This window comes from Lemur catta, chromosome 15 (assembly GCF_020740605.2).
Source record: "Lemur catta isolate mLemCat1 chromosome 15, mLemCat1.pri, whole genome shotgun sequence".
In the NCBI taxonomy this organism is placed as follows: Eukaryota; Metazoa; Chordata; class Mammalia; order Primates; family Lemuridae; genus Lemur; species Lemur catta.
Genome location: NC_059142.1, coordinates 23,859,476 through 23,884,370, shown reverse-complemented (window position 1 = coordinate 23,884,370; position 24,895 = coordinate 23,859,476). Strand labels below are relative to the sequence as shown.

Sequence of the window (24,895 nt, the reverse complement as noted above, 5' to 3'; positions counted from 1 at the left end):
CATTTATTTTATGCTGAATTCATTCCCAGGCCATAAATTCTTACTTCTTCAGTTTCTTCTAAGATGTCTTTTTCTTCTATGCAACCTTCTCTTCTTAGGAGAGTTTATTCTTTTTAGTAAAAGGATCAACTCAATGTGGCAGGGTAGTTCACTTATGGGTTAATCCGACTATGAGCTCTGTAAGTATGGTACCACATCTTGGGGCTTTGTCCACCTGGAAGTGCCCAATGACCAGAGAATCTACATCCAAACCCTTAGGTTCAGCATTGCTCTCTGCATTTTTAAGCATGTGCAGCAACAATTCAGCCCTCTTTTTGGGACACAGACCCTGTGTTCAGCCCCACTGTTTAGCTTGGGCACACCTACCAACTCCACCACTGCAATATGTTTGAAAGCAATAGTACACCCTGCTTCTATACAGTGGTATCTTCCAGATACTTGGTGGCTTTTGGATATGCATATCTTTGATAGCTCGGGCAGTTCCATGGGTGTTCTTAAAGAGAACATGGAGATTTGAACCCATTGATTTACATGATTTTGTGGGGCTTTCTGGGTCAAGTGAATAAAGATCATTTTTAGAGATCACCTCAGGCTGCCTGTGGGAAGAGCTCACTGTATAATTTCTTATAACTGCATGTGAACCTACAATTACCTCAAAATAAATTTTTTTAAAAAACCATGGGAGACTAGGGATATGCCCTCTAAAGGGTGAATGGAGAAACAGTAGTACATGTATACCGTGTACTATTATATTTGGTCATAAAAAGAACAAACTATGGATACATGTAACAACTTGGAAGGATGTCAAGGGTATTATGCTGAGCACAAAAAACAATCTCAAAAGGTTATATAGTATATGAATTTAATTTATATAACATTCTAAATGCCATAATTAAAGTAGCTGCCTGAGGTTAGGGCTAGGGTGGGAGTCTAACTTTATAGGGATAAAGGGATAGCAAGAGGGACTTTTTTTTTTTTTGTGGTGATGCAACAGTGTGTCCACACTGTGGTAGTGGTTATAAAAAACAATACATGTGATAAGATTTCACAGTACTACACACCAACCAATCAAAAACAAAAAAAGGAATGTAAAAACTGGTGAAATCTGAGTAAGGTCTATAGTTTAGTTGATTGTATTGTACCAATACCTATTTCCTAGTTTTGAAACTGTATTAATGGGGCAAACTGGGTGAAAGATACATAGGAACTCTATGTTCCACTTTAAAAACTTGTAAGTCTTCAATAATTTCAAAATAAAATGTTGTAAAACATTTTTACAAACTATGTGTAAGATAGTGATATTAAAAGGCCTTTCTCAAAATAAATAATACGGTGTAGGAAGTGTCAAGAAATACGTGAGTTCTAAACACAACTCACCTACCGACAAATTATGTGGTTTTGAACAAGTCACTAATCATTCTTAGCCATGGTTTCCTTATCTGCAACCTGGGGGTAAATCACGCTTCTTTAACCTAGCTGGCATGGAAGAATGTATACAATAAAATAATGGATGGTAAATACAAACACACACATATATATAAACTTCTAGCAAATTTCTAGGGAAGTAAATGGAGTTGTTTTTTCCCCTTTTTAAAAATAAAATTGAAATGGGGTCTTGCTATGCTGCCCAGGCTGTTCTGAAACTCCTGGGCTCAAGCAATCCTCCTGCTTCAGCCTCCCAAGTAGCTGGGATTACCAGGCACATACCAGTGTGCGTGGCTACATAGACTCTTTCTGCAAGACCTTGATTTTATAGTGAAAACCTGTCCCTCCAGGAACAGCACAGAGGGGTTTTCCTTTCTTGGGGAACTCAAGATAATTAACAGGGTAGGTAACTCTCCCCTCAAAAAAGACAAAAGATTGGTGGAAGAGGAGGAAAGAGGGAGGAGCCTGAAGTTCCCCAGCTCACAAATGCTCGGGCATTTAACTTGATAGGACTCACGCACACACATGCTATTCCAACTTACTTCAGGTGAGAGAACTAGTGAGGAAAACACCAAGAATTTTCAGTTCTGGGTGGTACTACTCCCTTGATATATGCTAGTGAAAACAGACTTAGCTGTCAAAATTAAGGAATGGGGTCATAGGCTTTTTTCAGCTAAATGGCTAAAAGGCTCCCTTAATCTACTGACTACTCAGCTTCCTCAGAATCAAACAGCCTATAAAAACCCCATCCCAAGGGCTTTTCTTTTGCTTTTCAAAATGCAGGTGACAAAGCAGCACCCTATCAGGCAACCACATTTTCCACCAGCAAACAAATGCCCTGTGCTCAGGTCTCAATCTTCACTGTTTAACAAAGCAACTGCTTCTGCCCTGTAAAGTATAGCCAAAAGTTTTACAGCAGTTCAGTGTCACACTGAAAAAAGTTTTCCAAACTAAAGTCCCCTTACAGGCTGCCAAAGGTGTGTTCCATTTTGCCTTACCTTTCACAACAAACATTCCACTTCATACAATGCTGCTAAAAAAAAGGGCTCATGTGTTTATGATATCCTTAGGTCACAAACACCAAAAGCAGGAAAGGTCTTCTTGAAATTAGCTATGTAAACAATCCTCTCAGTAGCTTGTCATAGTACCACATGCACAGGTATGGTAGATAAATATTAACTGATATTGAGGATGAAGTTGCCAAGTTTTGTTAGCAATTTTATATGTTCCAGGGGGAGGGATGGATTTGAAGAAATCACTGCTGCCAGAGGCACCGTGACTGTGGGATCGGGCAGGCACTGCAGACAGCAGGTCTTCCCCAGAGGTAAGTGGGGACTTCTTCATGGACTGTTTGTTTCGCATATCTCAGGTCTGAAGGACCTCCCTCCAGGTATTTCCAGGGTGCTAAGAAAAAAGGAAAGGGCTCTTACCTCCCTCCTCTAATCCATCTTACCCATTGTGAGAAGGGCCTTACCGTATAATTGGGGTTTCCTGGCTGGATACGTAGCTCAGCCAAAATCCAAATGCCATTAGTGAGCTTCAGAGATTGGTACAGCATGTCCTGCCCTTCCACATTCCTCTTGGCAATAGTATAAACATTGTTGTTTTGCAACTTGCTGGAAACAGTGTCTAGAAATACAGATTCAAAATCCAACTTGAGTTAAAATCTCAAACAAGTGCATACTCTCTTCTGACATCCTTATGAGCCACATGTGCTCAAGTTCCCTGATAAGTACCGCCATGTGCACATGTATACCTTTCAGAAAGCCCTTCTCCCACAAAAAAATAGCATAAGGTGAGGAACAAGCTCATGAAGTGCCTGCCTATCAGATTTCAGGACAGAAAACAGATTAAGGTACAACTATGCATTAGTGTAAGAGTTACCTGTGCAGATTATGAAATAGGTGGGCCTAAGGAGCTGGTAATCTCAGCATGTGCTAGATAGCTAAAAAAGCTCTAAAGAGGACAAAGACAGAAATAGTGTGCCACAGTGACTGTTGTGTTGGTATTCACTTCTGGAATGCTGGTCCCAGATCAATGGGGACGCACAGACTGATGATCATCACATCCATAGCAATACTTCCCAGGTCACTACTACTTCACTGTGAGCCACTTCAGCCTCAACTGTCAGGATCAGAAAAGGGCACAGAGTTGCAGAAGTCAACTGCAAGTCAAATTTATTAACCTAGATGTTTAAGATTTTTTAAATAAAAGCAGGCAAATGATTTCTGAAGCCTTTAGGGAAACGCTCCTCCAAAATAATAATGAAACAAACTGCTTCAACCAAAGACTTTCAGAAAAGACTGAAGTTGTACAAAAGTGACTGTGCTAGGCCCCGAAATCCCAGTTGCTGGTCATGATGGAAGCCTTCCTAGTCAGCAACTCAGAGTAAGAACAGGTTGGTGTTTCGGCTCTTCCTTGTGACTACAGCATCAAAAAGACATGATGTTCCGGAATTAAAGATCAATTTTCCCTCTTTGTGAGATGTTGCGGCATCAGAGAAACTTTAAGAATAGAGATGATAAACACTGCTGCTTTGTTGACTATTATATTCATTTCTAATGAGAATTCAAACTACTCACGCCTACTTCAGGAACTAAATTCTCCCCACATAAAAATCTGTCATATTCTATTGTGCTCTTTAGGAAAAGGTTGCTATGATGGATGGTCTCTCTACCCTCCTAAATGGTAAACTCTCTGAGCATGGGGATCCTGGAGGTTTTCATCACTGTGCTTCCCACAGTATCTGGGACACAACACGTACCTGGGATTAATATCTGTTGAATAAGCCTCCAAGAGATGTTGGAGATGCCAATATTTACATAATGGCATAGACATTAAAACCCATCCACTTAGATGTGAGCTACTTTTTTTTTTTTTTTTTGAGACAGAGTCTCACTCTGTTGCCTGGGCTAGAGTGCCGTGGTGTCAGCCTAGCTCACAGCAACCTCAAACTCCTGGGCTTAAGCAATCCTTCTGCCTCAGCCTCCCGAGTAGCTGGGACTACAGGCATGCACCACCATGCCCGACTAATTTTTTCTATATATATTTTTAGTTGTCCAGATAATCTCTTTCTGTTTTTAGTAGAGACGGGGGTCTCGCTCTTGCTCAGGCTGGTCTCGAACCCCTGAACTCAAACAATCCACCCGCCTCGGCCTCCCAAGTGCTAAGATTACAGGCGTGAGCCACTGTGCCCGGCCTATATGTGAGCTACTTTTAGAGGTAGGTAGTTCTTGTCCTGATGTCTTTCTTCCACATTCAAATCAATGACAGCTCGGGGAGGAGGCACTAAGGCCCCCACTTCGTGAAACATTTTTACTATACTTGGTTATTACTTAATTTTCCCCTTTTTGTTTCCAAAGTTTTCATTAACACCAAGCAGAATAGAAACTTAACAAATGGCTCTACTTGAGGAGCCAAAACATGTATCTCAGGGTAGTTATATGCGACACTGCTGAATGAGGGGCCTCAATATGCTTTTTAATCACCTTGTGGGGAGTCAGGCAGTTCTGACTGTCACCTTGGTTCCCACAGTGAAGGGCTCTTGCAGCTCTGACTGGGTTGCTACGCAACATCACCAGCTGGAGTTTGGCTAATGCCTTTTGACAGGACTGCCTTTATAGGGGCTTGCTTTAAGTTGTAAAAGCCATTCCCAACTTTCAAGGCTCTTGTCCATTTCCCAGGAAAACAAAACACACAATAAGGAACCTTTCTTGAAGAGCCACCTTGTTGCATAGGTACAAACATGGTCTAGACTATAAATATAGCAAAGCCCAGATTCCTATAGACTTCTCATGATTATTTCACCAGCTATGTAGGAGATGACAGGCTAACACTAACACACACACAGACACACACACAGACACACACACACTCTCTCTCTCTCCCATTCCAGAATTAGAAAACATGGCAAACAGCCAGGAAGAATAAGCTAGTTGAATGTATGTAACTTTAATACATCTGGAAGCATCTTGGCCAGGAACCTGGCTCTGCTCCTACTGAATGGCTGTACTGTGACTTTTACCAGAAGACTGAATAGAGGGAGTGTTCTATAACATTAGTATGTGCGAATCAGTTTTTATACATTTTAGATAATTGGATTAAGTTTGAGGATTTATAGATTGCAGAGTAATCAGACTCTGCTAAACGTACTGATTAAAAATGACCATGGGAGCCAGACATAAGGAAGCTCCCCAGACAGACTAGAACAGAATTCTTGACAAGACATCACAGTTCTTTGTTTTTTAAAACACATCTGAACTGGGAAACACAACAGAATCCTGCAGTTGCCTGACTTTGAGAATGAGAAGGTGATTTTAATTGTTTCAGTTTGTGGTGATGATATCACCTGAGGCGTAAGACACTGAGATCTCCCCAGAGCAGAGAGTTTAAAAAAAAAAAAAAAAATCAAATGCTGTTATAACTTGCTTCAAGATGTGATTTCTTCTGGTTTATCTGTATTCTTCTATAAATTTGGCTTTTTGGGTCTAGAGCCAGAACTCTTAGAAAGTATGGGCATGATTTTCCTTCCTTCATCTTTCTATGTTAAGCTAAGGTCACACCTCATCTGGCAGCAATAATGGTGGAGAAGGTACTCATGTTAGACAGTGGAAATGGGAGAATATGCATGTGGGAGCCCTGTTGTGGTATTCATTAGTAAGTTCAAAACCAAATGACTGCTGAAAAAAACACTTTTTGGAGAAGGTACTCATGTTAGAGAGTGGAAATGGGAAAATATGCATGTGGGAGCCCTGTTGTGGTATTCATTAGTAAGTTCAAAACCAAATGACTGCTGAAAAGAACACTTTTTACCATTTGAGCAAACAAACTATAGTTAGGTGTTGGCTGGGAAAGAGTTTCCATTTCTGAAATGTTCCAAAGGACAGGGAGAGTCACAACAAAACAAAGAAATAGAACTCACCCTCGCCTAGTCCCCATGCCACCAGACATTTTCGTCTTTCACTACAGTATCTAACTGGTGAAAATAGATACATCGTGTATCTGAGCTTTTCAGAATATAATAAACAACTAACAATACATTTTACAGAATTGCTTGGAGCAAAGATTCCTTTCTGGATATGACTGGAGATGCAACTACTACTTATCTACTTAAGTTAGTAGTCCCAGACATATACTAACCCCAAATGCTGTAATGGTAAGATGCAAAACGATTCATACAGATCTCTTGATGCCCACAGAAATGATCAGTGCTAGAAAACCCATTAGTACCTTTCTAACATTTGCTAGTTCTTGTACAACTAGTGGCACCATAAGCACACCATCCTATATACTTTTCTATTAAGATCTGATTAATTATTAAGATTTGGGAAGAGAGTTTCTTCTTTCTTCTCTAGAAAGAGATTAAAGTGCAAAAGTAAAAGCTCAATGCTAGGCTGGTAAGTCCTTTAAGCCCGTGACTTCCCGAAGCCTTCAGAGTGCTGACTCCATCTGTCAAATGTCTATGCTAGCACAGAGAAGCTATTTAAAGTGTTGGTGCTATTGTGATTAGGGCAGATCAGCTGGAAAGAATGGTATTTTTAGCTCTCAGCTAGACCCAGAGTGTTGAATCAGAAGGCACTAAACCTGGAAGCAGTCGTGTTAATACAGTTCTCAAGACTGGAAAGAAATGTAAAGGCCAGGGCACTCCAGACCTCGAGGTGAAGTCAAAGGAAGAACTGGAAAGGGTTAGTTGCAGGAAATAGTCTCGCAGGAGTAGCAGTGATTTAGTGTGGGAAAATGATGACCTTGGGCTCCTGAAGAAAATGAAGTGGCTGTTTTTCCCTATGTTCCATGTGCTATGCAGCCACAGAGCGGTCTGTCATTAGAAATCTGATTCATTTCTATTTGGAGCACCTAAGACAGGAGGGACTGGCATGAGGCCATGGCAGAATTGATCAAAACTGAATTTGCTCTGAGAAACTACATCAGAGGACACAGCCCCACTGGGAGAAAGGCCAGACATTTCCTATTTGGCAAGATCACAAACATACACCAAGGTGCAATGAGAGTTCAAAACTCCAATCTGGAAGCAGGGGGATCTTTTCTTTCTTTATTTTGGCAGGTCAGACTAAAGTCCTTTGTCACCCAAACTTCCACTTTCTTTTATGAAAAAGCATGTCCCTTTCATACTAGACACATCTGAAACCAAACCTGCTTTCCAATTACTCTGGTCTATCTCTTGCTCTCTATAGGCCAGAGTTTCCCAGATGACGTTCAAGGAACGTTGGTGGTCCACAGGATGTTAATAATAAGTATTTTGTGATTTTAAATTCTATGGTCAAATAAATTCCATTAACACTGAGTTAAATGGGATTCTTCAATGTAGGACTTCTCAGAGCTTTTGGTGTCCTAATGTGCAATGGTGACTTCTAAGACAGGCATATCATATGTTGTATATTTCAACTTTAATTGACTACAGAACCCCCCCTTTTTTTTCCGAGTGGGCAAGTGTTCTCAGGAACATATTATTTGAAATGTTGCCACTGGATTAACTACCATGAAGGTGACTATAACCAGGGGGCTGGTCTCTTCCAAGCTGGGTATAGAGGCTGCTTCTCTAACAGGATCTACTCTGGTTCTTACCACCAGCCACTGTGGATTCGGCACCTGAAGGCTTGCTGAAGAACAGCTTATACTGTGGAAAGCTGCCCAACCTCCTGTACTCACTGAGTTACCAGTTCCGGTAACTAACCACTGAGCCTCAATGAGAGGGACAGGTGACAGTATCATCTACTTAGAGTATGGCACACAATAAGGAGAATCAACTATCTACTTATTATGATGGAAATTATAGAAGACTCTCCCTCAAACAACTCCCCAAGGGCTCAAGAGACGTTAGACAGTCACTATCAGAGGCAAAGGCCTCTCTGAAGTTTTTCTATGTGCAAAGATGCCAGTCTGTCTGTCTTTTATTTCTGAGGGTTCAAGCAGGATTTCAGCCTCCTGAATGTCTCAGAAAGAGCCTATAGAATCATCACATTTAAAAGAGGTATCACAGGAAGAAGCTGATCACTATCCTGCTGGGTTTCAAAAGCCTTGTAAGAAAAGATTCATCTGAACATAGAAGATCATTACAATACATATAAAACTAAAATTAAAAATGAAAAGTTGGAATGAGGCGGCAGTGGTTTTTTTCCCCCTTTTCTGTAGTGACATATTACCTCTTTCCCTCAAAGCGAGGCTCCAGCTGCAATGGGAGGATGGCCATGTGCTAAAAACCCCTTATGAGAAACACCAATGTATGGAGGCACCAAGGCTCACTTGCACTTAAACTTATAAAGCCTTATATTAACAGAGAGAGACAGCGAAAGAGAAACTGATTCTGACTAGAAAAAAAGGCAGGACTGAATAGCTTAGAGCTTCTTCTGCTCCTAAGGAATACTTCAGGGAAACCAAAGCCCTATGGGACTGATAGCTGCTCCTGCTTCTCCTCTTGGGATATCCCTTTTATGTTCCATTATAGTAATAAAATTAACTACAAAAGGGTCTGAGGCTTTTAAATGGTGGTTAAAGAGGTTAGAATCATCATAATAAAGCTGACAGAGGCAGTGAAGAAAAAGGTCATCAACTAGGCTTTAACCCACTGTGATCATTATTTAATTATAAACACAGGACTATAAATACAGAATTACAGAAAGAAAGCTACCCTCCCTCCAGTATCAAAGATTGATCTAAAAGAAGAAATAGTCCTTTCACTTTTTAGGAGAATGTGTATTCCCAAGTGTCGCTTCAGTTATTTGACACTTGGGATTTTTTTTTTTTTTTTTAAAGAGACAGGGTCTTGCTCTGTCACCTGGCTGGAGTGCAGTGGCCTGATCATAGCTCATTGCAGTCTCGAACTCCTGGGCTCAAGTGATCCTCCTGAGCCAGCCTCCTGAGACTATTAATGCACACCACCACACCTGGCTATTTTTAAAAGTGTTTTGTAGAGAAACAGTCTTGCTCTGTTGCCCAGGCTGGTCTCAAACTCCTGGCCTCAAGTGATCCTCCTACCTTGGTCTCCCAAAGTGCTAGGATTACAGGCATGAGTCCCCACACCCAGCTCAGATACTTAGGATGTTTAAGTAACGTGACTAATACATCTTCAACTACTGAAGAATTGGGTAGATAGATCAACTCTAGTCTGTTTCTTAAATCTGTTAGCTTTTTTTTTTTTTGAGGCAGAGTCCCGCTCTGTCACCCTGACTAGAGTACTGTGGCATCAGCCTAGCTCACAGCAACCTCAAACTCCTTGGCTCAAGCAATCCTTCTGCCTCAGCCTCCCAAGTAGCTGGGACTACCGGCATGCGCCACCATGCCCGGCTAATTTTTTCTATATATTTTTAGTTGTCCAGCTAATTTCTTTCTATTTTTTAGCAGAGACGGGGTCTCGCTATTGCTCAGGCTGGTCTTGAACTCCTGAGCTCAAACAATCCACCCGCCTCGGCCTCCCAGAGTGCTGGGATTACAGGCGTGAGCCACTGTGTCCAGCCCAATCTGTTAGCTTTTAAGTAATAAAGCATCTACATCAAAACATATCAAGTTTTTGGCTAGGCGTGGTGGCTCACACCTGTAATCCTAGCACTTTGGGAGGCCGAGGTGGGAGGATTGCTTGAGGTCAGGAGTTTGAGACCAGCCTGAGCAACAGCGAGACCCTGTCTCTACAACTAATAGAAAAATTAGCCGGGCGTGGTGGCATGTACCTGTAGTCCCAGCTATTCCAGAGGCTGAGGCAGGAGGATCATTTGAAGCCAGGAGTTTGAGGTTGCAGTGTGCTATGATGATGCCATTGCACTCTTGCTGGGGCAACAGAGCAAGAGTCTGTCTCAAAAAACCAAAACCAGGTGCGGTGGCTCACTCCTGTAATCCTAGCACTCTGGGAGGCTGAGGCAGGTGGATCGTTTGAGCTCAGGAGTTCGAGACCAGCCTGAGCAACAGCGAGACCCCGTCTCTACTAAAAAAAATAGAAAGAAATTAGCTGGACAACTAAAAATATATAGAAAAAGTTAGCCAGGCATGGTGGCACATGCCTGTAGTCCCAGCTACTCGGGAGGCTGAGGCAGGAGGATCGCTTGAGCCCAGGAGTTTGAGGCTGCTGTGAGCTAGGCTGACACCATGGCACTCCAGCCCAGGCAACAGAGGCTCTGTCTCAAAAAAAAAAAACAAAACAACAACAAGAACAACAAAACCAAACCAAGCCAAAACAAACACCAAGTTTTTAAACTGAAGTTTCCAAAAGTAATAATCTACCACATAACCACTAGAAACATGGTAGATACGGAAAAAAGAGGTAATGAAAGGAAAGATAAAAATTTCAAATATCTAACTTGATTTACTTAGATGAAAATGAGATTTAGAATTATTACTTACCAGCATTTAAATGACATTCTTTAATCTGAAACTGAAGTTCATTTTCATTGGGAATATCCTTCCATGTTGCAAGGAAGACCTGGCGCTCTGTATGGGGAAACAGAGAGGAAGGACGGATGTGCACAATCTGTCAGTATTCCGATTTCTGGTGCTTTGCACCACTTCTCCTTTAGCATGCTGGCTCTTGCAGTACAGCTAGCAGCAGCCTGGGACTGGAGCCAATTCTTAGCTATGCGGAAGTGCTTTACTCCAGGGTCAATTAATCCCTCACCAGTAGCACTAAGATACCTTAGAAAAGAGTTTACATCTAGGATTTTGTTTTGGCTCCTCTGTTTTCCTTTTGGGTGACTCTGGATAAGTTTTTTGAGCCTTAATTTCTTCACATATAATTACATCTGTCCTGGCTACCCAAAGAGCTATTGTGAAATTCAAATCAATTAAGTGTAAACACAATTTCATATGTGCCAATATAAGCCAATTTTATTAGATGGTGATTTCACAAGTAAGGGAAGAGTGAAATGTCAATAGCCACATGGGGAGTACTGATGGTTTATTACTAATCCCTGAATTCTTACCACGAGGCAGTATAAACTTAGTAAAGGGCTACATTTACATGTATTATCTCATTAAGTCATTATAAAAACTATTCACACTTTGTAAACTTGGAAACCGAAACTCAGAAAGCACCCTGCCTGCGGACACACAAAGATTAATGGCACAGCTAGGTTCAAATCCACATCTACCTGCCCCCAAACCTCTTCTTCTATATCCTGGGGTGACTGGATTATTCAGATAATGGGCATTATGATTTAGAGATCAATGGCAGAGCAAGAACAATCATGACTCAGGTGAATGAATAATGAGCAATTACGAAGAACTTTAGAATATCCTTTGCCTTTCTTTTTTTCCCCAAAATATTAAGGGAGTACAAAGTTTTTGTTACAGGGATATACTCTATAATGCTGAAGTCAGGGCTTTCAGTGTGCCTGCCACCAGGACAGTAACCCAATAGTTAAGTTTCAATCTCTCCCCTCCCCCCACCTTCCTGCTTCTTCGTTTCCGATGTCCTTTATGTCTTCTTATGCCCATGTGTACCCATCATTTAGCTCCCACTTATTAGCAAGAACACGCGGTGTTTGTTATTCCATTCCTGAGGTACTTCACTTAGGATAATGGTCTCCAGTTCCATCCAAGTGGCTGCAAATGACATTACTTCATTCTTTTTTATGGCTGAGTCGTACTCCATGACACACACACACACATTTTTCTTTACCACTCATGTGTTGATGGGCACTTAGGTTGATTTCCTATCTTTGCAATTAACTGTAAATAGTCCTGTGATAAACATTCAAGAACAAGTGTCTTTTTGATAAAATGATTTCTTTTCCTTTGCCTTACCCCATTTTTTTAACTTCAAAATAACCTGTACTTCTAGGGGTATGCTCTGCTGACATTCAGAGGAAGGGCAAAGGTATATTGGGCAGAAGGACAGGACGGGATGTACTTACCCATTTTGCCATCTTCTACAAAAAGTACATTGAGTGGGATGAGGCAGCTGAAGTAGAAGACATCAATATTGTTTTTTACAGCCACCTGCCAGGAAAGCAACAAGGGAAAATGAGGGCATCATGGGAAGCCAGGAAGGAGTTAGAACAGTTACATGTCTAGAAATATAGGTCCTTAATTCCTTCCTCTTCCAGTCAGTGCAGGCCTCCCCAAATGAAGACATACCAACCCATATACTGCAAAGCACACTCTTCCTTACTCCACTGTCATACAAATGTAACAACCTGCAATTCTACCTCTCTCCAGAAGGTCTGTCTTCAAGGCACAACTTCTGTGCCCAGAGTAATCTATTGAGTTATTTTTTTGTTTTTATGATTAACAGTAGCTGCTACCACTTACTAAGTACCCACTAATGATATTATTCTAATTCTCATTATAACTATCCCAAACAAAGTAGTTATTATTCCTCTCTCTCTTTTTACGGATAAGGTCAACTGAGGTTGAGAAAGACTAAGCATTAATATCCAGGGTCACATAGCTAGTACACAGAAGAATTAGGATTCAAACTCAAACTTGACTGACTCTGAACCTTAAATTTTTTTTTTCCTCACAGTAACTACTGACAGACTGCCTCTTACCTTCCTTTTAAAGTTTTAAAGTTGTTTCTTTTTATAAAACCTTATTTCCTAGATCCTATGGTTGGAAAAAGCTTGTTGGGTCAAACACTGGTAAACCTGATGACTGTAAGAATGAAAAACCTTTAAGTAAGCAAAGAAATGAGTTTTCTTCTCATAATACAACTTGTACACTGTGACCGTACCATGGTCTGTTTAATTCAGAGCACGCTGTTTTTTAAAAAGCTACAATAAGTACTTTCATTCAGGGCAACACTGATTGGTGTATACATTCAGGAATAGGCAGATTCCACTGCCGCAGATTCCAAGACCCATATACTGTAAGGAGAGAGAGTAGGAGGAGAAGTGCTCTAAACTACCACCTCCCACTGGTTTCTGTCACTAGTGCCTTTCCTATCTATGCTCTTGGCACTGCAGGAAAACATTTCTCTGGGCAAGTTCTATGATCAGTAACTATACCTATTTCTTTCTCTTTCTGCTCTAAAAAGATAAAAGAAAAAAAAGTGCTTGTCTAGAACCACTATTCTTCCTCCCTGACTTTTATGGCAAATGTCTACACTTTGATAGCCTACTTACGCTTTCATCAAAACTCTGGCTATGAGCTCCAAATATCCTCTTTCTGAAGCACTTCTAGTCTTTTTACATTTATTATCAACTTATCTTCCTGACTTTAAATAATACCTTTATTTTCTCCTCCATGATTGTTTGGTTATGTCTACCTGACACAGTCTTTCTGTTCTCTCTCCCAGGAGATCCCATCCAATTACTTGCTTTTAACCTGTCAAATATGAAGCCTACGAGTTTCTGACCTATATCACATACCCTGATGCCCAAAATGCTGACATAGCAGGATTCTCAAAAAACTTGAGTCTCGTGAATTTAAGCAGAGTAACTAATGCTAGAAAAATGGACTTAAGATATTAAGATGTACTAGAGCACTACTTTCAAAGATTCATGTCAGTTATGGGCTTCTGGGAAAGAGGTATTTTCTGATTCCTCTGCAGATGAATTAGAGAGAAGGAGAACTCTTACGTCAAAAAAGGGCACCAAGATCTTGAGACAGTGTCAGGCTCTGTAAGGACATTTAGGAGTGAAAACTGGGGTGATGGATATAAGCTAGTGGTAGGTCACATAAAGGTCTCAATGTGAAATGTGATTATTATTATTAATACTATTAATATCATCTGTGTGTGTGTGTGTGTGTGTGTGTGTGTGTGTGTGTGTGTGTTTAACAGACAGAGTCCCACTCTGTTGCCCAGGCTACAGTGCTAGAGTGCAATAGTGCAATCGCAGCTCACTGTAGCCTTGAATTCCTGGGCTCAAGTGATCCTCCTGCCTCAGCCTCCAAGTAGCTGGGACTACAGGCATGTTCCACCATGCCCGGCTAATTAAAAAAAAAAAAAAAAATCTTTTGTAGAGACAGGGTCTCACTATATTGCCCAGGCTGGTCTTGAATTCCTGGCCTCAAGTGATCCTCCTGCCTTGGCCTTCCAAACTGCTAGAATTCCAGGTGTGAGCCACTGTGCCCACCCTCATCTTTGAATATAAAGCAGTGATATCCCACAATGTGCTACTCATCCAAACATTAATGTTTATTACATCTCAAGCACTTGAGATATAAGGAAAGATACAGAAAATAGAATCCTTGTCCTATGGAGGATAATATTAGTAGTTCTTAACCAAAGACTTATATCAGGGCTAGTTGTGGTGGCTCACATCTATAATCCCAGCACTCTGGGAGGCTGAGGTGGGAGGATCACTTGAGGCCAGTAGTTCAAGAATAGCCAGGGCAATAGTGAGACCCTGTCTCTACAAAAAATAAAAAAATAAGCCGGGTGTGGTGGCATGCACCTATATCCCAAGTATTTGGGAGGCTGAGGCAGGAGGATCCCTTGAGCTCAGGAGTTCAAAACAGACTCCAGTCCCCCTCACCCTCCCCAACATAAAAGAATTATAATCTTTAAATCTGGGACCTGGGCTATTTGGGAAAAAGTTCCCAGGAAGATCAGCCAGATAAGCAATTAATTTAGAAGGATGTTATCTAAGAAGTCTCATTGGGCTTGTAAATATCTCGTTCTTCTGGGGGACTCATTATGCCAACAGGAGCTCTTTACCAATGGAAAGGACATGAAACACTCCTCTAGATCAGTGGTACTAAACTGTTCTGCCCTGTAGTCCCTTTTGACAAACAGATGAAAGCCATCAATTCTCTTGCTAAAAAATGTACGTGCAATTTTTTGAACATACAATTTCAGGAGTTTTGGGACACTCTGAGGACTACCCTGAGACTTCTGCTCCAGAATAATTCTCTGAGAAGCTGGGACACCCACACCAGAAGCAGCAGTTCAGAGCATGGACTTGGGAGTTAGAACACCTGATTTTAAATTCTAATTCTGACAGTTTCCTGTCTGTAAAATGGAAATTACAACAGTACTCAATTCATGGGTTGTTATGAGAATAATGAGTTAATATTTGCAAAGCACAGAGAACTGTGCCTGACTCACAATAAGTACTATAACAAGTGTTTGTTCAACAAAGAAAAATTCCCTCTGCTTTCACCATCTCCTGTTTTACCTTTTAACTTAGAATTTTTCATAATTAAGGATAACCACATTAGACTTATCTGAAATTTTACACATGCTCAAGTGCAGTAATACTGTTATGCTAAAAAGAGATCAGACGAGATTTTTAAAAAGGCTTATTGGCAAATTGTTAGCTTAATGGTTCTTTTTGCTACTGTGCTTGGCAAATTATCTCCTACACAGGGTACCCGATGGAGGAAGCATTTCATCTCTTTTTCATTAGCTTCTCAAATTCTGTATTTTGCAGCTCTCAAATTTTTACTCATGGCTAGAAGTGTGTTCATTTCAAGAATATATGGCCCTCTTGGATCTGACTCCTGCCTACCTCTCCAGCCTATTTCCTTAACTTCAACCACCATCAGAATTATTACTTCTTGTTCCCGAACCAATGCAATTCACAGCTCTGTTCCTTTTTTACATGTTGTTCTTTCCACTTAATATATTCTTCTCTTTAAGCTTTGACTGTCTGGAAAATACCTATATTTAACCTTAAGGTTCAGTTCAAGCTTGAAATTTCTCAGAAAGCTCTAACTCTTCCCCACAGTACCCAATGCATACACTTCTACCACAGCACAAAAAAGCTGTTTACATCTGGCTCATCTGCAATACAAGGAGCTCCTTGAGTGCAGAGGCTGTCTCTCATCTTTACTAGCATACTGCCTGACTCAATAAATATTTATTGCATGAAATTAAGGGAAAGATGTTGAGCAAATAAAACGAAACACTGGTTTCTCAACCTTTTTTTTTTTTACCTCTACATCATTCATATGCATAGCATAATCCCATCAATAACATCTCTCATTAGGCGCACTGATTCTCAATGAGGCAGGGATGGGGGAGATGGGATTATGTGTGGGTTCTTTTGGTTTCAAATCATGGAATATCTACACGTTAAGGAAGAATAATATAGATAGTGGATCACAACCCTAAGAATGCTGGATTCTTCAATGATTTCCAAAGAATGATACGCAAATCATTCTTTGGGTGTTAAAGAGAATGAAGGGAAAAAGACAGTAAGAAGCCAATTCCAATTCCAATCCTGATGTTGACTACTCTTATTAGATGGAACTGAATCAGTCTTAAAAGGCATGATACTGATTGCTATTGGAGAGAGGGAGAGAGAGAGGAAAAGAGAAAGGGGAGTTTCTTGTTTTTTATTTTAAAATTCACTATCCCAACAGGTACAGAATAGGAAGATGCAATCCAAGCAAGATGGAGAACTATTTTCCAAGAGCTTTAACATCACACCTAGCTTGTCTATGAGAAATCAATGATCACATATAAATCTAACTGCCTACTTAATACCTTCATATAGATAACTAATAGATATCTGAAAAGGAACATGTCCAAAGCTAAACTCTTGACCTTCCCTCCCCATCCCCAAATAGAATTCTCCTGCTGTCTTTCCAAACTCAGTAAATGGAATTCTGCAAAGCCTTTTAACAGTCTCCCTGCTTCTGCATTTGTCTCCCTCCCATCCCCCCCATGTCTCTCTTTACAACACCTAGCTTCCCCAGTCTATTCTCAACAGAGCAGCCACACGGATCTTAAAATATAGGTCAGCTCATAAATATTTCTCTGTTCAAACCTCCAATGACTTCCCATCACACTCAGAATAAACACCAAAGTGACAACTGCCTATAATCTGATCCCATTACCTCTCTGATGTCGCGTGCTAATACTCCCTCCCTCGCTAGCTCTACTCCAGCCATAGGACCTGGCCCTTATTCCTTGTATATAACCAAGCACGCTCCCATTTCAGGGTCTTCTGCATTTGCTGTCTCTCCTGTCTCAAATGCTCTTCCTCCAGAAATCCATGTGACCCATTCCCTGTCTCCTTTAAGTCTTTGCTTTAATCAAACACTATCTTCTCAGTTAGGTCTTCCATGACTAATGCATTAATAAAATCGCACCACCTAACCTCCAACCCCAGGACTCCATATCCCAATCCTTGTTTTATTTTTTTCCATCACCCTCCCTACCATCTGACATACTATTTATTTTACTTATTTGTTGGTTTATTGCCTGTCCCCATGCTACATACCCCAACTCTGGCAGAGCACAAATTCCACGAAGGAAGGGATTTTAGTCTTCTGTTTGCCACAGCATTCTCAGTTTCTAGAATAGTGGCTGCACAGAGTAGGTGCTGAATAATGACTGTAAAATATATTACTCAAAGTTTCTGACCCCATTTCAGTTTAGACAAGATATGAACTAACAGACTCCAAAATGATAGTACTTCTCAAGTTTTTCTAGTGTACTTCCCTTAGCAGAAGAATAAAGTATGGACACACACTGGAGAGGAGGTGGGGGAAGGTCAGGATAGGGTACAATACAAAGTAGCCTGCCATAAGAACAAGATCTCTTTAAGTTCCATGATAAATTCCATAATGCATCCACATGTGTTGTAACACAAAAATGTGCTTCTCCCTTTACCTTTGAGTAAAACTGATGCTACAGGAAAATGTGCATTGTGTATTGCTTACCTTCAAGCACCCCTAGCATGGTGGATCATGACCAACTGGTAGTTCTTAAAATTGATTGAGTGGGTTGAAACTGGCATAAAAACGTAGAACAGAAAGTATCATAGTACATCTGATGAAGAGTAAGTAATGTTTCCTGCAACTGTTCAGTTTTATGTATGTAGTGTGTATGTGCACACACTATGTAAAATACATCTTACTGTAAGTTGCAGTCAAAAAAGTATTAAAGCCACAATACTCACACACCAAATTAAAAGCAAGCAGTGAGGAAATGGTTCAACGAGTGAAAGAACAGAACGCACACCTCAGCTTCTGCCTTGAGGATGCCCAGAGCAGATCACAGATGGTACCAAGAAGCACATTACCTAATCCTCTCTTTCTCTAGTATGTCACGTGCAACTTGTGGCCATAACAATATTAACTTGCTTCTCAGGGACATCAACAGAAAGAGCAAACAGAAATGATTATAAGGCACTTTGAAAACACAAAAGCAGGCTACAAAGGCTTAATAATAATAATGATTTTTAAAAGTTACTTTCAGTGGCTGCTGGGGAAAGAGCAGCCTGTCAGCTTCAGCCTGTAACCAGCAATTAGTTCCTTTCCAGAGTGTAGGAAGCCTGCTGCAGGAGCTGCAACCTCTTTATGGTGGCACAGCTGGAGGCGAACAGGCTAAATTAATATTCTAACCGTGTTCCAGCATACTCAAAAGTACTATAAAAAGGTACAAGATGAATTCAGTCTGAACTCTGGCAAATAAGGCCTCTTACCACACCTCTCACCGCAGGTGACCACAGGAGGCACTGCCATAAGAAAAACCAAGTCAAGCAGTACAGGGCTCGAGATTATATCATCTACTCTTCCATGACGTCACTTGTGACCTTTCCAAGTCTCTGAAGAATGTTTTTTTCTTTTATTCCTTCTCTCCATTTAGCTTTTGGAAAGATTATTTGTAGGCTGGTCCAAGCTAGGACCAGCCAGTGACGTCAATCATCTCCAGTTCTCTGAGGAATGATGACTCAAATGTGTTTTAAGCACCACACAACCGAGTTGACAGATTCTAGCGGAATGTCTCTGAGTGACAGGTTTTTAATGACACAACTCCAACTGTCTGATATGTGTCATTTGAGACTTGAGCAGAAGTGGCCCTTTCTGCTAGCTGCTAGAGTTAAATCAACCTGTAGCTCTGCTAGTCAATGCTAAAAAACATCTACCATCTTAACTTTAAATCTAATTTCAAACCCTACTGACCAATAAATTATCAAGGAATTCTCAGAGATACTCTGACAAAACAGAAAGGTCTACCTACAATATTGGACAATATCTGACTACAGTAAAAAGATAGCAGAAATAGTCATGAAGCCCACCACAGAAAATGTCATATTACTTTCCTTCCAGTGCTAATTAAATTTTAACCTGAATAGCATCTTTAGTTCACTTCCAAGGGTAAGATTCAAACAAGAACCCTCTTCCTATAGTCTTTCTCAGTCTACCCAATAGATCAGATGGATTACATGATAGCTGAGCATCCATCCCTCAAAAAGTACCAACCTGTTGTTCATCCTAAGCAAAAGCCATACTTGTTTATTCTCAGGAGATGTTAGGACATTGTTCACTGTTAAGAGTGTGTAGACAGTGGAACCCTTTATAGAATAAATTTTATCCTTCTGATAAAAGCAGTGGTTCTATGTCCCTAAGGGCAACAACATGTACTTCAGCATTTAAAGTTTCCATATTTAAATGGCTCTTAGAACCAGAAAGGAAAGCTTTGAAGAGAGCCCCCAGATGATTTCTAAAATTATAAATCCTCTAGTAGCACATATAATTATAGGGCTTTAAAAAGGCAATGTGATCCTAACAGCCTATCTCTCCCAGTAAGTTTGGTTTGAAAGGAGGTGAACAGAAACTAAGATATTGAAACTGAAATACTATGACTCCTCTTGTAGTCCTCCCCATTCTGCCACCATGAGATCTACTTAATCTCCAAAAACTCTCAAATAATTTAGACCATGAATTAGAATGTAGGCAATTTAATCTCTAAAGAGAAGATTAAGATTGTAAAATGGTATGGATAGACATTGGTTTAAAAGACTTTTGGGTTAAACGGTCAAAATCCTGATTTGCGCAGGAGTAAATCAGAATGATGAACTTCAGGGCTGTCCACTGGGAGAAGTCCAAAGCACAGCAGGGTTAGAACTACTGGAATAAAATTCTGGAACTCTTTTGCAATTTAAACTACATTCTCAATTACTGCTTTAAAAGAGAATTCCCCCTTCCTTCAAAGCCATTTGGAAAAAGGGTGGCTAGGTCACCATTTTCATGAAAGACTACTTCTGTGAAGGGCAGAAAAAGCAGCCTGTGGGTAGCCATCACTGAAGCCACCTAACTGCGGCAGGTCAGGCTGAAATCACACCCTCAAAGTGCCAACACAATCTTCCAGTGCAGCTGGGTGTCAGCTCATTCCCAAAGTGAATTTCAGCTTAGGGGTCTCAACCTTTTTACTCCTTTTCTCTTAATTTATAAACAATCACATCCATTCCTACCAAAGTAAACTTTAAAAACCTGGAATTGGGAGGTGCTAGACCATTACCTTTTTTTTTGAACTTTTTTTTCTTTAAAGGCAAAAGTTAGATTGTTTTGAGTATTTGAAAAAAATTACTTTCTTAAAGCAAAGAATTGAGCAATGAGACATAATAAATATCCATTGGCAAAAGACAACCTTTTTTAGTCCTTCCTTTTCAAGTTTGCCTCCTTGCTGCTTTGTCTCTATCAGGATTATGAAAGACAGGCTTCTTTCAAGGGGCTTGCTCAACTCTATTTCCTGTCAGGCATCCGAATTATTCTGATTTTCCCTGAGGCTCCAAGATACTTATAGAGCATCCTTGAACTTCCTCATTTACTCTGACCTTCAGCTTCCACTTTTACTCTAGGAGTATTAACCAAAATAGTCTTAGGCTCTTAGGATAATAGTTTAATAGTTTCATGATGGCAATTTGTTTTAAAAAAGCACACAGACCTATATTAGCAATAGAAAAACTTCCCAAAATGTTAGCACATTTTCCTAGTCATCTCCAATCTTGGAAATAGGGTCCATTAATGTGCTGTGATCTTGCCTTTTCTAACATAGATGAACAGAGCACAGGAAGCAATAACTTCTAATATTTGCTCTGCCTACTTCCTAGAAAGTAAATTTATGACAGCAGTTCTCAGATTCAGCTTGGACTGGGACCAGACCAATCCAGTTAAAGAGTATTAAATCAGAGTCAGAGGATAGACTGCAAGGTCACTGAGAAACAGGCAGCGGTGTTTAGGGATACTCTGCTTGCTAAGATGAGGAGATGGCCTTGCTGACTTTGATTCAAGAACTAGATGAATCTGATGTTGGTTAACACTTCCTTAAATGAAAGCCTAAAGGCTCATTCAACAATAAAAAGACTTGTGTGCCAGGCATTGTTCCAGGCAATGGGATGTATATCAGTGCGGAGGGGGGAAAACACAGACAAAAACTGCTGCCTTTTTGGAGTTTGTGTTCTAGTGGGAGAGGAGCAGGAAGTGATAATAAGTAAACTAAATAGTATTTAAAACGTAATAAGTACTATGAGGAAAAAATAAGGGTAAGGAGGATTGGGAGTACTGGGAGTGGAATGAGGAGGCCTCAATAAAGAGGCACTATTTTAAAAACTTTTTTATTGATACATAATATTTGTACATATTTATGCAATACATGTGATATTTTCATATGTGCACAGAATGTGTGATGATCAAGTCAGGGTATTTAGGATATCCATCACCTCGAGCATTTATCATTTCTTTGTTGGGAATATTTCAAATCTTCTCTTCTAGCTATTTTGAAATATACAAAACACTGTTGCTAACTATAGTCACTCTACTGTGCTATCAAACATCAGAACTTATTCCCTCTAAACTGTATGTTTGCACCTACCCATTAACCAACCTCTCTTCATCCCCCACCCCAAACACACACATCCTTCCCAGCCCCTGTTAACTATCAATCTACTCTTTAAAAAAGGTATAATTTTAGCAAGACATGAAGGAAAGAAGGAAGCCATGCTGCTATGGAGTTTGGGGGAAGGCACATTCTAGACAAGGAAAACGGCCCTGACGTGGCAGCATACCTACTCCAGGATCAGTGAGGAGGCCAGCGTGGCTACAGAGAAGGGGAGGAGTAGCAGATGAGGTAAGGAGGGAGGGACAAGGCAGAGTTAGATCATATTAGGTCTTGTACACCATTGTTAGGATTTTGGCTTTTCTGTTTAGAAAACTTTTAACGCAAGTTCTTCCAGATTGGCAATGCAAGCCTGAGTATAGCGGTATAACAATAATTAAGAACTTTCACGAGTCTGATAGGACCATACCTATGTCAATGGCCTCACAAATAACCCAGGGTTAAGGGAAAATAATGCTAAGATACATTTCATTTGTTCCTGCTCCAGGGTAGCTTCCTCATTCTAAAAAAGTTTTATGCGTTAGACGAAACAAATCAGGAACTTACAGCAAATGTGTACGTGACTGCTTTCTGCCAATATATAATCCACCTGTGACACTATACTGACCAACCCTTTACTCTTCAGAAACCTTTATTACAAGTCCCTAATTATCCCATCTTCTAGCAGCCTACAACTACAGTTTCAGTTGCCAGAAATAGCCAGAAATTTCATAAGCCTCTCAGCCTGCCTCACAGATAAGCTCCCCAAACCCTAAAATCTTACCTTAAACAGGTTCTGTGAGACCTATTTTAGCAGAGAAAAAAAACCCCAAAACAAAATAAATCTCACAAAAAAATGCATCTAAAGGCATCTAAAAATGCATCTCTTTTCTCCTTTAATGGCAGCTACATGTACTGGCTGATGTGCCCTTGGTTGCACCTTAGACTACTACTATTTACGTTAATTGTCTGGAGGTGGGGTGGGAGGACTGGAGGTGACAGATGACTCATGAGCTGTTGTTTGCTGTGTAGAGCTTATTGTTAAACTTTAAAAATACATTTAATATATACTGTACTGAATCACAAAATGGTGAAGGCAAGACTATCAGTTAAAGTGATTAGATATTCAACACTCCAGTCTACATGCATAGAAGACCTAGTAGAAACTCAACAGAACAGAACTCAGCAACTGGCAATGACAGCAGTGAATGAACATTACTGGTTTTTCAATTCCTGGGTAACACTGACCTAGAATCAAATCTAGGTTCTGGATATTAAGAATATCGTCTCAGATTAGTTAGATGCAACTTAGAAATCAAATGAGTTCACAGCTATGCCTATGTACTGCCCAGGGTACTATCCAACCGTACGTGGACAAAAGGAGGACATGTGTGTGTCAAGATGGCTGGACAGATGGGCAGGCCACTGAGCATGGATGTCATCTCTGGGTAGTTCCACTGGGGAAGCGGGTCATACTATTAATGGAAAGGACAGAAATGTTTGTCAGGAGCAAGTGTGAACTATGGAACTGAGAAGTTTTGTGCTTTCATATTCTCAGTACTTGCCCTCCAACTCTTTCAACAGTTCCTGGAAAGGAAGGCTGCTACCAAACCAAGGACCATCATTTATTCACACACTTTTAGAAAGTGATTAGATAATATTTTCCTTTAGTCTCTAAACTATAACTGATTCTAACTACATTTACCAGTGTCCCTACTTCTAACTCGCGTTTCTTTTAAAACTAGAACAACAAAACTGACATCTATATAAATGTCTTTCCATAAACTTAGACGTTCCCGAAGTAAAATAAAAGGGAAAATGAATTGAGACTGAGCATGTTTTCATTATAGGCCCAACTGATTGATTTTTCAGGCCCTATGTGCCTTGATTCAAAAAGAAACTTGTTTTGTAAAATCCCAAAATGTAGAACTAGGATCTACAGATAGAATCTAAAGAAAGATATATTTTATTTCAAATAAATAACTTCCTGACAGAGTTTTATGAAAATGGAATGAGCCATTTTAGGGTAGTAAATCACGGGTCTATTTATGTAAACACTGAGATTGCAGTCACTGCTCATGTAGGGTAAATTCCATCAGAAATAGTGCTTGAAACAGACAATATTAAAGGTCATCCCTTCCAACTATTAGGTTTTACATTCTTTATGTGTACATGCTCATATGCCTCAAAGCTTCTCTGAAGCTTTCAAGATGTATGGATCTTAATACTATAAATCCTGTGCATAACCCCTACATAATTGTGAAGGATTGAATGATGTAAATTCTTTCTCTATCTCACTAAACATGATGCTATAGCAAAATATAAGAGAGTAAATATGAACGAGAGCAGGATATGTCTCTCAAATTCAATCCAATTCAGGAAATTAACAGAACTCAGTGACTTCTATTAATTCCAACCTACAATGTACCTTAAGGCTTTTTTTTTTTTTTTTTTTGAGACAGAGTCTCACTTTGTTGCCTGGGCTAGAGTGCCATGGCATCAGCCTAGCTCACAGCAACCTCAAATTCCTGGGCTCAAGCAATCCAACTGCCTCAGCCTCCCGAGTAGCTGGGACTACAGGCATGCACCACCATGCCCGGCTAATTTTTCTATATATATTTTTAGCTGTCCAAATAATTTCTTTCTATTTTTAGTAGAGACAGGGTCTAGCTCTTGCTGGTCTCGAACTCCTGAGCTCAAATAATCCGCCTGCCTCGGCCTCCCAGAGTGTTAGGATTACAGGCGTGAGCCACCGTGCCCGGCCTACCTTAAGGCTTTGAGTAAAGATTATCAGCCATAATGAGAACATATGGACTACAAAGAAGTGCCTACTTTGTATTCAGAATTCAAAGTCCACTAATGCATAAAGACCACAAGGTTAAATCTATTTCCAGTCAATTACCAAACTAGAAACACAAAACTTACTCCATTTTCCATCATCAACTCCTAATTTAAAATCATGATAAAAAGATG

General features: G+C 40.2%; 1 protein-coding gene across 5 annotated transcripts in view; it reads right to left on the bottom strand.

Moving 5' to 3' along the window:
• The window catches only part of AP2B1 (adaptor related protein complex 2 subunit beta 1), a 115,493-nt gene that overhangs the window by 6,171 nt on the left and 84,427 nt on the right, over positions 1-24,895 (bottom strand). For all 5 annotated transcript variants that reach the window (XM_045525501.1, XM_045525502.1, XM_045525505.1 and 2 more), the window contains 3 exons: positions 12,282-12,366; positions 10,774-10,860; positions 2,900-3,054 (listed from right to left, as the gene is read on the bottom strand). In XM_045525501.1, the coding sequence (XP_045381457.1) occupies positions 2,900-3,054; positions 10,774-10,860; positions 12,282-12,366 (327 nt within the window). The remainder of the gene's footprint in view (positions 1-2,899; positions 3,055-10,773; positions 10,861-12,281; positions 12,367-24,895) is intronic.